The sequence below is a fragment of the Etheostoma spectabile genome, chromosome 12, assembly GCF_008692095.1.
Source record: "Etheostoma spectabile isolate EspeVRDwgs_2016 chromosome 12, UIUC_Espe_1.0, whole genome shotgun sequence".
NCBI classification, from domain to species: Eukaryota; Metazoa; Chordata; class Actinopteri; order Perciformes; family Percidae; genus Etheostoma; species Etheostoma spectabile.
The window spans coordinates 2,583,403-2,598,402 of record NC_045744.1 but is presented as its reverse complement, the minus strand read 5'-3'; the positions used below and the strand labels follow the sequence as shown (position 1 = coordinate 2,598,402).

The window sequence follows — 15,000 nt, the reverse complement described above, 5'->3', positions numbered from 1 at the left end:
ACTGAAGTCCTAACCACTGATGTAACCCTTCACTCTGATGCCAGATATTAATAGTGTCACTGATCACAGCATCGTCACAGCAGAATATTAACTCAAGCATAACATCATTTTGGTCAGTATGGTCCTTTCTAGCTTTAATGCTAGTGTTTAACCCTCCTGTTGTTTAACAAATGTTCATGAGGGGTTTTTTTAACCAAATTACCACAAAAAAAAATGGATTGGATTCCATACGACGCTTTTTGCAAATATAACTGATCACTTTCATTCCTCTGATCTTGACTATTAGTCAAAGTAATCCATAATTACTGCTTTTTTAACTTAAATATTAGGTTAAATTCTACATAAATGAGGGTTATTGACCATGAATTCTAAAAAGTAGTAAAACTAGTAAAGTGGTGGTAGTGAAAACTAAAAAAAAAGTCTGAAAAAGGGACGAAAATGTCAAATGTTTGTCTGTTTTTGACCCGGGAGGACAACACGAGGGTTATACACTCCATAAACCGTTACTTATACTTACATACTTATTCCCTTGTTGTAACAGGACAATTTAAATTGTGTGTGTGTGTGTGTGTGTGTGTGTGTGTGTGTGTGTGTTTCCCAGTGCGGTTCATATTGTCTTAGTCCTCTGTGAGAGCTTGTTCTAATAGGTAGATCACTTAATTTATTTCATGCTATAGGCTAAAATATGGAAGAGGGGAAAAGGACAAGGGATTGAGAACAGAAGTGCACCGAATAGAATTTGTCAATCATAAGAATTATTTTAAAAATCATTTATCAAGTAAAAATACCAAACATTCACAGGTTCCGGTGTCCAGCTACTGAAATGTGAAGATTTGCTGCTTATAAAAGACAGATTAGTTTACACTGGGCCTTTGCACTGTGAATAAAACTCATCATTGACCGATTTTTCTTTTCTTTTCACTTATGGGCGGCTCGGGATTCTGGTAACCTGTCAAATATTTACTTTTATTAGACCTCCGGTTTGCTCTCCACCGACCCCTAGGGCAAATATTTGTCTATTTATCTGCTAAATGCTCCCCTGTGTTTAGCAGCTAGCCGCTAACTGTGTCTGTCTGCTGTTTATAAGCATCTGTTTTATTAAAAAATTCTTTATTTATTCCAGCACCATTTGCATTTTGACATTACCCTATTGTCTTACTGTTTACAATGCTCATATAGCTGTTTGTTTGAATGTGTGTATGTGCGTATGTGGATGCTTATGCATGTGTATACACTTTTGCAGGGCTGTAGTACTCGAGTCCGGTCTTTGACTAGAGACCGTGTTTCTATGGTCTCGGACTTGTCTCGGACTCGCTAGTATTTGGACTCAGACTTGTCTCGGTCTCGGCCACTGATCTTGCCCACTTGGTTTTTGGTCTGGACCGAGTCCAGGTGTCTTTATTATGTTGATAATAATATTGGATGGAAAGTGAAACCCAAAATGATAGTCTTGATACTGTCATGTATAAGACTTTTTTTCTGTCCTGGACTCGGTCTTGACTCTGACTCAAACCTCTTTGGACTCGGTCTTGACTTGGACTCGACTAGTCCTGGTCTTGGACTTGTCTTGGATTCGACTAAGGTGGTCTTGACTTGCACTTTTGTATATACAAACTTATCTCTGCACATAGTACTCAAAAGATTATGTCTTCCTTGTTCAGCTTTGTTGTCCTTGTTTGTGTCTAGTACTTTGAAAGACAAAGTCATCTGTATGGCTTCACTTAATTAACCATTAAAACAGATTCTGATTGCAAATTTGATGCTGGGCTGGTAGCATACCGTCGGTTTTACAATAGCTTTGTAACTGACAACAGCTTCCTGCTGCAGCTGGTGCTGTGTGGGGAAAGGGAACTGTAACGATGTGAGCCACACACCAAAACAACGAGTTAAGAGACATCAGACAGCTGTGTAGAGCTGAGGGGGGACCGCAGAGTCAGGTGAAAGATCCCTGTGGGTTCACCACTACGGGTGACCCCCATTTAAATTAAACCCTGAGTCATCTGACTCATTGTTATCATACATATATTGATGAGTGCCGTTGTTTAAAGACCTATTCTTGTGGTTTGGGTGAACTGTAATAGGCGTTCACTTATTTCTGACATTTTGTAATTGATTACAGAAAATGATCAGTATTTGCAGCCCAAAAAAGAGTCAAAAAGAGTAGAATGGAATGCAAGAGAATTCAATCAATCAGCTCATACTGTGGAGAGTTTTCCCAAAGGAAACTGTTGAGCTGTTCCCTTCTCAATCAGTGCGTGGCGACTGAGGGTGTGTCATGAGCAGCAGTACTATATCATATCTAAGAGCTATCGATTGGCATAAATACACTAAGTCTCTCTGGTGACCAGATGAATATTTAATAAGACACTGGATCTGAGGCCACTCTTTGTCTTTAGAAGACACACGAATGCACACACACACTCACACACACACCCACACATACTATGTACTGTTCAGCATTGTCAACTGTTACTTTGAAGACGATGAAACATTTGTAGCTATAGCTCAGAGTTCTAAAACTATTTTTTGTGACTGAACTTTTTTTGTGTGTCTGCCTTCTGCGTGAGTGCATGTTTATGTGAGCACCGTCTCACTGCTTCAGCCTTCTTGTCCCTTTTTCATATCTATGGTAAATCATTAATCATAAGGGAACCAAGTCAACTAACACATTTCCCATGGGGCGCACACAGGGAATAGCTTGAGAAAAAAAAAGAGGCAAGACAAGTGGGAGAGAGGGGAAAAGGGGGGACTGTGAGAGAGAAGGAAGAAAAAAAAGCAGCAGCCAAGCCGCCATTTTTGCCGAAAGTTTTTGATCAGACAGTTGTTTGGAGGCCAGGGCTGGCATGGGGCGCCCGGTCTGTCCCATACACCGCCGGGGTTCTTTTGTGCCTCTGTGGCTGGCCAGCGCCCGGAGCCAGGACTCTCCGGATGAAACGTCCCCGGAGAAAAGATGCTTTTCCACCCTGCTCCTACAGCCCAGCCAACAGGAACACACACACACACACACACACACACACACACACACACACACACACACACACCACACACACACCACACACACACACCACACACACACACACACAGTCACTAGCACAGCATATAGGCACCCATTACCTTAGAAGCTGACAGGAAGGAAGAAAGAGAGCAGAAACCCTTTGAGAATTATCACTCCCTTTCCTTTCTTTCTTTCCTTTATTCTCTCTTTCTTTCACACCAACACACACACACACACACACACACACACACTTTCCAGTGTTCTCTCAGGTCTTTTGGGGATTGTGCTAGTGGACTTTGCTCCCCTATGATGAATGATTTGCCTAAAAATACTGTCTGCATGTAAGCGAGCACAGTGTCCAGGTGGAAGAACTTATACCTCCACAGTGAGAAAACACACTACTTTTAGGACACTTTTCCATTGCTCTATTCAGCAGTTTAACCACGCCCTCGAACATACGCGTGTCCCTGTAAATGTGTGTGTGTGTGTATGTGTTTGTGTGTGATAATTTACAGCCTTTTGAGGACAAGTGACGTGTTGCTTGATTAAATCCGTGACCTTCACCACCAGCACAAGCAATCAGCAAGCGAACACACACACACACACACACACACACACACACACACACACACACACTGGCCGCATACTTAACACCTTCTTGCACACAAGCGCTTAGCACACGAACATGCAATCAGCACCTGGCGGATTCTGATGCATCATTGATCCAACCTATTCACACACATACAGTACACACATGCATATATTCATACACACAGGGCATCTATCGAATTGCATTTGAATCCTCATTTCCCTTACATGGGGTTTTGTACACTGTAATACTATTTACCGCCGTTGCAGAAGAGGCTTGCGAGGATGGGAATACCAGTCCTATGAATGTATAAATAAATACATGCGTAATCTATATTCAGATTACCAAAGGGGAAGTCAGGAATTTCATTTTACTGCCTAGGATGCAAAAGGGAAATCATTCAAGTCCCCAATCTATTTCGGCAGCAGACGGTTCCTGTTGAGCGGAAGCACGGTTTTCCCTCCCCAGTTTTACGACTCCACATAATGACTAATATGCAGCCGCTGTTACAGCCGTAGCTATAGCCATATTGTGTCATCGCGACTGTTGCTGTGACTGCGGCGGTATATTTTGGTTCCCCCGGTTGCCAGAAGATCTAAAGCTTATATAACAGGACTGACAGTTGATCCGCTGTTGCACTGTGTCATTGTACTGTACGACCCCGTGGCCATGCAGGCCTGCAGCCTCATGGAAATGGGCCGCACGTAGACCTAATGTCACAATCCATTAAATCACACTTTGGTTTTCATGTTCTTTGCCAGGGGTGCCGCATGGTCCACCGTTTGACCTATTCTCGTGTCGCTTTGTGTTTTTTCAACTTGACTACAGTGCACTTTTGGTTTTATTTGATGATAACATCCCCACCAAGTTCAGATCTGGGAACTTTTTTTGGGGGGGGGGGCTTTTCCGCTTTTAATTTTTAGAACAGTTAGGTGAGAAAGGGAGGGGGAAGACATGCAGGTCGGATTCGATCCCTGGACCTCTGCTTTGAGGCATAAACCTCTGAGTACATGCGCGCCTGATCTACCACAGAACCAACCTGGCCACCAGATCTGGGAACTTGGCGACATCGCTGCAACAAAGTCAAGCAGGGCAAGAAACATTAGCGCAATTTCTACATTCAGCTAGATTGTTCAAACCTCTTCATTTAGAGGTGAAACTGAAAATGAATACACCTTAAAGGTCTGTAAAAGTGGAGTTGGTACAGTGCGCCAGGTCAAAGTTGAAACAAGGAAGTGGGTCGGTAAAATGGGTTGGATGTGTAGAACTGGCAGTTTGGGGAATTCATTTTACCATCCACCTTCTTCCAATTAAATGTGGCCACACCAGAGGTTTGCTTAAAACCGACTGCACATAATTGTCTCATGATTACTTTTTAGCAATGTTACTGTGTTCCCAGAGCTCAGCAATTACTTTGGCGAGGGTAATGTAATGAGTGGCGGAATCCAATCAACAACAATAAGACCCAAGTTGTAATACGTTGGAAATGTCCTGTAAAATATTTCAGGAGAAGAAGGATTTCTGGTCAAATTTCACAGATTTTGACGACGCATGAAAAGGGGAGAAGGTTTCTAACCCTGTGTTCGTCTGTCTCCTCACTCCAGCGTGCAGACCCGGTACCTACAAAGCGTCGGCCACGGATGCCTACTGCACCAAGTGTCCTCCTCACAGCTTGTCCCCGCAGGAACAAGCAGTCGAGTGCGTTTGCGAGAAAGATTTCTACCGCGCTGAGACGGACCCACGCTCCATGGCCTGCACACGTGAGTGACACAAACACACACGCACGTGACATTAACACAGCCATACAACAGGAAGCTAATTTTAGACCGTGTCGTGTATGCAGTGCTTTCACTGTAGTCAAATATTTGCATTTGGCTCTGTGCATTTCTCTGTTAGAAAATGCCATTCTGTAACAATAATTGGATTACACTTAATTGAATTAGTTTGCAATGTATTCCTGTGAGAATTTACATGGCTGCTTTCCATTTTTATTCATAATCTCTCCATGCATTTTCCTCCTCCCCAGCTGCTATTGGTTGACACAACAGTAGAGATACATACTACATAACAAACACACACACAAACACACACGCAGACACGCACAAATGCACGCTTGTCTGCTAGCTGTGTGGTTACAGTCCAAAGATATCCAAGATGAGAACACTGGAATGGGTGATACTCCGACAGAAATCAGATGATGTTTCTTATTCTTTGTTTCCCTTTCACGCACACACACACACACTCACAGACACACACAGACAGACAGACAGAGCCAGGGGGATTGGGCCACATTATAGAGAGGATGAGGGGGGGAGATTGAGTGAAAGAGAGGGACAGAAAGAGATGGGGTAAGCTGGACGGAGGGATGTAGGGCTGGGAAAGAAATATGAAGGAGAACACACACACACACACACACACACACACACACGCACACGCACGTAACGGTTGGCGTTATCAGCTGCAAAGGAGTGAGACGTTCGTTCACAAACATTTATGGGCACACGCGCACAATCGCAAACACATGCTGCTAAAGAATCACACAGGCGAGGAATGGAACAGCGGGGGAAATAGCGGACTATCAGAGGCATATAATTTCTATGTCATAAAAGGCTGATCAGTAGAAGAGTTGACGGACAGTTTTAAGTGTGGCCTAGGAAAGTGGTGGGATTTATGACAGACAGCCTCAATTATCCACAGCATGGCCTCCCTCCCCCACGCCCAGCTTTTCCCTCTCCCTCCTGCGCTGCAGAGAGGCTTGCCACTGGGAAGACTAATCAGGAAAAGTCCCAGGCTCTGCCGACGGCCCCCAGTGGCTCAGTGCACTGACCTGATGAGATGTCAGGCTGAATGGGAAGCTATAGGGCCACATTTCTATAGGGCTGATATACCTGCACCATGCTGTGCTGAGAGCAGCCACAATCAGCGGTTCCCATACAAAGTGAATGCTACTGTTCGGTAAAGGCTTACCTTGATGATGAGTTGGGGGTTTTGTGGTTCCCTCAAGCTGTCCTTGGATATTTGAAACTGGTCTGCTAATGAGAAAGCACAGAAAAAAAACCCCAAAAATGTATAACTAATAAACTGAACAAGGAGTTACAAGATGCTAACTTGTTAACAAAGCGGGCCCTTCCTCTACAGTATGGCCGTGTTCAGAGAAACAATACCAACGCGTCAAAGCCCTCTCATACATTAAAAAGCGGTGACGCCATGGAAACGTTATACCAAGCCAGCGGGAAAGCAAGGGGTGTATGGGGGGGTGTATCCCCTGTCCAACAATAATGTTTTTTTGACGCTAAACAGAACCTATTTGAATTTAAAGGTACACACTTTGTTGAAATAGGGCTTATCACGGTCTCCCCTAGCTGGAGATAGAGGGGGCCAACACATATTTTTGTCTCAGTGCGTGCATCGTTTTAGTCCGCTGCAAGACCGGCAGCGCCGCCGCTAGTTAGCTTAGCGTAGTGAATGGGATCCTATGTTGCCCGTTGGCATGCTGTGTATTCACGAGTACAAATAGCAATGCAGATTAAGACTAGACCCCTTCCTAGGCAGATATTGATTTGGGACTATATTGGGTGGAAGCACAGCCAAAGCACTGCTACATATGGCACTGCACTGAGATATCACGCAACTCTGTGTGAGTACAGGTCTAATACGGGTTGATCTATCCCGTAAAATAACCGTGCATCATGTTTACAGTAATCTCTTACTCTGTGGACAGCTGTTTATTGGGTCCATTCAATGTTTTTCCCACTTTATCACACCAAAGTCATAAAAAATTGGGGACTGCAGGATGCCTCACACCCTCGGGCTGTTGAGTCATCGCAACCTCCTCCTCCCCTCGTTCTATTTCCAAAGCACACAGCTCCTCTTCTGAAAAGTCACAACATGCTAACCGGCAACATAGGATTCCATTCACTACGCTAAGCTAACTAGCGGCGCCGCTGATGTCGTTGCACCCAACTAAAACAATGCATGCACTGAGACAAAAAAATGTGTTGGCCCAGCTATCTACAGCTACGGGAGACCGAGATAAAACCTATTTCAACAAAGTGTGTTCCTTTAAATTCAAATTCACAAAAACGTTATTGCTAGACAGGGGACATATGTTCCTTTAAACTCAAATTTGTTATAATGTTGACTTTTGCATGCCCCTAAGCTACAGTTTTGTTCTGTTCTGCCCAGCTTGTCTCTGCTCTTTGATGCCTCTTTGATCCATGTACACACACACACACACACACACATGCTAGTGAACAGAGTGGCAAATTCCATTTTGTCTGCCATCTTTCATTGTGATCACGCACAATAAAATAACACATGCAGTCACATCTAGGAGAATTTGAGCTCTCGGGTTTATATAGAGACACGTATGTTCAAACCTCACTATGCTGCTTCAGTTGCAACAAAACCACTTGAAATATATTTTATCTAGACTAGATTTTAATTGTGCCAACATGAACACACTTCATCTAACGGTATGGTAAAGACAACGTGTGTCACTGTGTCTCTGCGTCTTTGAGAATACTGGCATACTTTTTGGACTTTGACTCTGTGATACACTTATCATTCCAGCTGAAGTTTAGAGTAGTTTTAGCCGCTTTAAATCATAAAATGTACCTGACTCCTGGCACTTTGTGTAGATCATGTCCACTCGCTATGAACTGCCGGCAGTGAAGCCCTTAAAGAGTATCCGCTAACTTCACGTGGTAGAAACCTCCCCGCAGTCGAGTATTAAACATCATGTAAATTCTCTTTAAAGATGGATTTAAACTTCGGAAGAGTAATATATTCTCATACAGTCCCATTTACAATCAGCGAAGCTCTTTTGTTCCCCCGCCATTCCATAGCTATTCATTAATCGAGCGCTGAGTGTCCACCCTCTGGCTGACGATGGTTAATTCATTTTTAATTTAATCAATGTGAATTCCGTTCTTATTAGAAACTGCAATAAGCTCGGTAATGAACATGAAGACAATGCACGTTGAGCGAATGTGTAGTTGGGAAAAATAATAATATTCATCAGGGAGTGTTTCATGGGCTGGCACTGATAAGCGCTAGCTCAGCAGTGGATAGATTGGGACTTTTTCGGCTTGTAACATGCTGCTCACCCAGTGCATGCTGGGATATATATACATGCTTCTGCTGAATCTAAACTGTCCATCGTGAGTCCGACAATGGAGGCCTCACACTGCCTTTGGTTAGAAAAGGCTACTATATCCTTTGGGAGCAATTTTGGCCTTTATTTGATAGGACAGATGAAGACAGAAAGGGGGAATGGCATACATCAAAGGGCCCCACGTCAGAATCAAACCCAGGCCGCTGTGGTAGGGACTGAGCCTTAGTATTTGGGATGCATGCTCAACCAGGTGAGCCACCAGGGCGCCACCAACACAACTCCACAGGGCACCTTTAAACTCCTTTCCCAGTAGGGTGGATAAAAAGGCTTTGTAATCACAGTTTCAAGAAGAAAATTCATTTTACATGAACAAAAATCTATGCCTTCATCTTTCCTCAGGTCCTCCATCTGCTCCAGAGAACACCATATCCACTGTGAACGAGACCTGCGTCACCTTAGAGTGGTCGCCCCCCAGGGACACAGGAGGCCGAGGGGACATCACCTACAGCCTCCACTGCAGGAAGTGCTCCGGGGACGGCAGGAAGTGCACACCGTGTGGCAGCAGCGTCCATTTTGTTCCCAGACAGTTTGGTCTCTCGTCAACCGCCGTACTGGTTACCGACCTGCAGCCGGACTCCAACTACAGCTTCACTGTCGAGAGCCAGAATGGAGTGTCGGACTTAAGTCCCACGCCCAGAGGAACGGTAGTCATCAATGTCACTACATCCCAGACAGGTGAGAACAAACACCCCTAATGGGGGTACTTTACATGTAAATCTTGCAAGAAATGTCAAAACCCCGGTATCTGTTGACAGAGACGGCTCTTAGACAGTGTAATTTCTATGTGAGGCAGCGCATTTTCAGATTTAACTGCATGACTTCACTGCTATCCGTTTTTAAAGAGAAAATAAAATCATCTGGGAAAGAAGGTTTTCGTCAGCCTGGATGAGGGATTTGTACGATGGATCAGAGAGCATTTTTCTAAATTGTCTCCTGATTGCTGTGTGCTCACAAACAGTATCATAACCACTGTAATATCAGAGTGGCACCTGTGCAACTCTGCCTTCCCATGTATAACCATTAGGGCTGGGAAAAATAATCAATTCTTATATGCATCTCAATTCTCTCTAGAACGATTCAATGGTTGATTCTGATACGTTAATAATCAACTTTTTTAAATGTGTTGATGTTTATGTGAAAATTACTGCCTACAGACATGTACAAATCCGAAAAAGAATTGACACGGACAACAACTCAGGGTTAAGGCAAGAGGGCAGAAAAAAACACAAAATTGCCTAAAAGAAAAAAAATAGGTTTTGAATTTATATACATGACCATGCATAAAATAATTAGGCAAAACACAAAAAAGGCTGCTCGTCTAATTTATCACATTACATCTGACTAGGTCATTCATTTCATGTTCCCGGAAGCCAATTCTCCACCTTTAAACATGAGCCTCTGACATGGGAGATCACTGGGAGAGGAGGTGCATGTTTAAGGCTTAAGCATGGAACTACAAGACTACAAAATAAAAACTTCAGTAGCCAAACTATGTCAAAATCTAACAAAACTCAGATTTATATGTACATTTTTCTGAAGTCACACATAGAAATGTACATTAAAAAAATTGTTGCATTGATAGTCAGTTCAGAATTGAATGGTGAGGTGCCCAAAGATCCCCACTTTCCCAGTGTGGGACAGTGGTGCAAGAGAGGTGTGTGTGACAGGGTGGTGGTGACTAATAGGCCTGCTACTATGGATGTGTGTGCAATAACAGGAGGGGGAGAGGTGAAAGGGGTTGTTGAGCTCATTAAGGACCCCACGTCACACACACACATTTATAAAAAATGTGTAAGAAAGTCCCAGGGATTGTGGTTTTATTACATTAATAACACATGCAGATCCCACCCCGTATACACGCATGTCACACATACCCCCTTCATAGACAGCTGTGATTATGCATGTGTAAAAACACCTTTCTTTTTCTCATTAGCAACATTACACTTCAAATATGGGACTCCTTCTCGTTACAGCGCAGTAGGCATCCATCTAAAAATCTCTCTCCTCTACCGCACAGCCGTCTTTCTCTCTCTCTCTCTCTCTCTGTCTCTTTTCATGCTTTTTTACTCATCTCGTTGAAGCGTACTGTCTATTTGTTGCTCACGCGTCCCCCTCTTGTTCTCTGGTTTCTACAGTGAGCGTCGTGCTGAAGGAGAGGCGGAGCAAGGACAGTGTGACGTTGGCCTGGCAGGGTCCGGTGAGACCCAACGGAGCCATCGTGGAGTATGAGGTCATCTACTATGAGAAGGTGAGAGAGACGCACACACTCCTTTTTTTCTTAAAGACCCATTTTACTAATTTAGGAATGAAAGCTAAAGCTCAGTTTAGTGGTTTTGTCGGATTAGTTACAGCAAGCCCGTTACAAACTCGAGGTGTGTTAAAGATTGTTACCACTCTCATACGTGTGTTGACTATGCTGCAGTTACAGTTTCCCCGTGCAAAAGCGAACAAGCACATTTCCAAAAAACTATTTTTTAGTGCAATGCTACATTTCTGAAACATACCCCTTAGCGGGTTTTGGGCAACATGTTTCTTTCCCCTTTTCTTGTTCTCTTCATTTACATGTCGTTTAGGCTGGTAGGATATGGATTTAGCCTAAGGGCATGTCTGTAATGAGTGGAGCATCCCAAACATATCTCTCCATCTCTCTATCCGTCACGTCCCCCCTACTGCTCACACCAAGCCAATTAACCACACATCTGTCCAACAAACCTTGTAAAACATGGCCAAGGTGATGAAATTGAGCCTGTGTGTGTGTGTGTGTGTGTGTGTGTGTGTGTGTGTTGGCGGGCATTAGCAGTAAAATATTGTTAATCCTTCTTCCATTGAATATCAGCCTTTCTGCAGGGAATCAGCTTACTGACAGACACACTTGTATTTTTTTATTCATCTTCCTACACACATATTGCAAGTGTGTACACGTGCGCACACACACACACACACCTACAAGTTAGTCGAGGAACGAAGCAAAGCGGGACTTGAGGAACCACGTATTTCCCCCAAGTGTATGAGGAAAAGATTTGGGACTTGACAGATGCTCATGTACAAATGCAACCCAATGGTCCAGAGATGAACAAATGAAAACTTAGTGAGGGGTGTGTGGCCCCCGTAGACATTTAAATTAAACAATTTGAACTTTCTATTATTTTCAGACTTTCCTGAGCAGTTTTTCTGTCTCCCGAGATACCACAGTCCATTGCTCTTTACACAAACCCTTTAGAGTATGTCTAGAATTCCAGCCGTTTTTTTTTTTTATCCACAGTGACATTATTCTCAGAATCTTAAAGGTCCCATGGCATGAAAATGTCCCTTTATGAGTTTTTTTAATATTAATATGCGTTCCCCCAGCCTGCCTATGGCCCCCCAGTGGATAGAAATGGTGATAGGTGTAAACCGAGCCCTGGGTATCCTGCTCTGCCTTTGAGAAAATGAAAGCTCAGATGGGCTGATCTGGAATCTTCCCCTTATGAGGTCATAAGGGGCAAGGTTACAGCCCCTTTCTCTGTTTTACCCACACAGAGAATTTGGCCCCCCCATGAGAGAGAGCGAGAGACATCATGACTTATAAACAAGCAAAGTGGCAGTTAGTTATGGCCCCCCCACCTCTCCTATAGACTCAGAATGCCACCAAGGTCTATGTAAAGGAGACTTCAGATACAGTATTAGGGACCACTAAGGTCTATATAAAGAGACTTCAGATACAGTATTAGGGGACCACTAAGGTCTATATAAAAGAGACTTCAGATACAGTATTAGGGACCACTAAGGTCTATATAAAAGAGACTTCAGATACAGTATTAGGGACCACTAAGGTCTATATAAAAGAGACTTCAGATACAGTATTAGGGACCACTAAGGTCTATATAAAGGGACTTCAGATACAGTATTATGGGACCACTAAGGTCTATATTAAAGCATCCAAAAAGCACCATGTCATGGGATCTTTAACATTATCCATTAAATTTAATATTAAATGATCTCCTCTTGACCTTTCCTCCACTTCAGAACCAGCGGGAGCAGAACTACACAGTCTTGAAGACTCGCTCCAACATGATGACTGTGGACGGGCTGAAGCCAGGGACCACCTATGTGTTTAGGGTTAGGGCTCGAACCGATGGGGGCTACGGGAGCTACGGGGGAGAGATCGAATTGGAAACCAGCCACGAAGGTAAAGGGATAAATCATTCATATTTACCCGTAATATGGGGGGGGGCAGTAGCTCAGTCAGTAGGGAGTTGGGCTGGGAACCAGAGGGTTGCTGGTCCAAGACCAAAAGTATGGTGGTGGACTGGTAGCTGGAGAGGTGCCGGTTCACCTCCTGGGCACTGCCAATGTGCTCTTGAGCAAGGCACCCAACCCCCAACTGCGCAGGGAACTTTTCCATGGGCAGCCCCCCCACTCTGACACCACTCCATTAGTGCGTGTGTGTAATTCAGGCCTGTGTGTAATGATAACAAGAGTGAAAACATTGTAATTTCCCTTGCGGGATTAGTAAATTATAATTAATTTATTATATAATAATATTACTGATACGGTAGTATCAGTGTTCCTTTTATTTGTTTAGTTCTTTTATTCTGTTTAATTAGACTGTTAACTGAAAATTGGAAAAAGCAGGCAGTGCACTAAAGCCAGTTCCATGCCAGTTTCTATGAAACCAGTCGGCAGCGTTAGCATGGTGAGTGGTGCAGGTGAACTAAAAGTGTGAAGATTAACTGCAGAGCAAAGAGAGCAGGCATATTATATCACTTTGCAGTACTGTAATAGTCTAAATCCTCCCTGCTGGAGTTTAAATCAATCCACCTGATGGTTATAAAATAGCCCACTTTTCATCTGAATGGCTGCTTCTGTTCTATCCTCGGCAGCTTCACAGGTTGTCATCCACGTCTCCGAACCAGTGGCTCAAAAGTATCCTAGGACACGAATCAGGTAGAAAAGGAGACAACCCAATTTTGCGATAAAGGGAAAAGTAATCTGGGAACTTGCTTTTTGCAGACTGGGAGGATTCAATTCACACCGACTGGAGCAAAACTTAAAAAAGGGTAGATCATAGATCATAAATCATTGTATCAACCACGTATTCAAAAGACAGATAATGAAAACATCCTCATGAATGGATTTAAACTTGACTGGATAGCTGATTCCTTTTTTCTGACTCATTTTATTCCCCCCAACTGGAATTATTTTGTCATACGTATTCTGGTTATTTTTCCTTTTCCGCTTCAAATAAACTTTAGAAAATGTACTTAGACTTTGGGAAAGAAGAGGAGGAGACACAAAGGAGAAATCTATGCTGGGTTCGATCCAGGCCTCCCAACCAGCTCTGGGGTGCACTACGCTGTCTCTCTGCTGGCATGTTTTCCATCTCTCTGTCACTTGTCCTTCTCTGCTTTGTTTGCTGTCATCCACTTTCATTATCGCTTCATTATGTGCGCTAGGATTTTCTGCTTTAGAGGGCCCGTAATGTACTCTTCAAAGTGAACATTGATTCCCAGACAGGCAGGCAGGCAGGCAGAGGGGGAGAAATCCGTTAATGTCCAGCATTGTGCTAAAGACTTATCTGCGTGGCATACAACGGGCACACATTAGCTTCCTAATCAGTCAATAATCAATAAAAGTAATCCAAAGCTGGGTCTCCATTCCTGTCGTGCAACAAATGTCTGGTATGTCCCTGTGCTGCATTGTGTGGAACGGAGCTCAGGGCACACACACAGGTTGATGCAGTAAAACACAGGATGTGCCACATTCAGCTGATCATGGGAGCAATCATATCAAGGTTATCTAATAAGATCAATTCTATTCTATCTGACTGTTGTGGCTGTGTGTGTGTGTGCGCCTGTAAATCTAATAGGAGATCAATGCTTAGATGTGGCTGCCTCTGGGCACACACACACTTAAATATGTATCTCATGCACACACATGCATGCTCATGCTTAACTAAGCCAGATAAATGGGCTATTTGTTTTGAGTAACGGCCCGATTGGTGTGGCGTAAAAATCAATGCGTGTTTGCAGAAAGTTCTCGGTGGTAGCCTCGTTATGGGCAATGTTAACATATCCATTTGGACAGCGCGGTGGAATGGGAATGGCTTTCACGTCCACTCTCATACCCTCATAGGTAATGCAGAGAGGGAGAACGCTTTTCATCAAGGCCCTCACTTACTATTCCATCCACCTCCCTCGCTCTCTTTTACTCTCTCTTTTCCCCCACTCCTTCAACCTCGGTCTTTTATCTCCTTTTCTA

At 43.7% G+C, this 15,000-nt stretch overlaps 1 protein-coding gene across 2 annotated transcripts in view; it reads left to right on the top strand.

Moving 5' to 3' along the window:
* The window catches only part of epha4b (eph receptor A4b), a 103,231-nt gene that overhangs the window by 43,259 nt on the left and 44,972 nt on the right, over positions 1 to 15,000 (top strand). For both annotated transcript variants that reach the window (XM_032531063.1, XM_032531062.1), the window contains exons 6-9: positions 5,189 to 5,344; positions 9,100 to 9,435; positions 10,896 to 11,008; positions 12,766 to 12,928. In XM_032531063.1, coding sequence (XP_032386954.1) covers positions 5,189 to 5,344; positions 9,100 to 9,435; positions 10,896 to 11,008; positions 12,766 to 12,928 — 768 coding nt within the window. The remainder of the gene's footprint in view (positions 1 to 5,188; positions 5,345 to 9,099; positions 9,436 to 10,895; positions 11,009 to 12,765; positions 12,929 to 15,000) is intronic.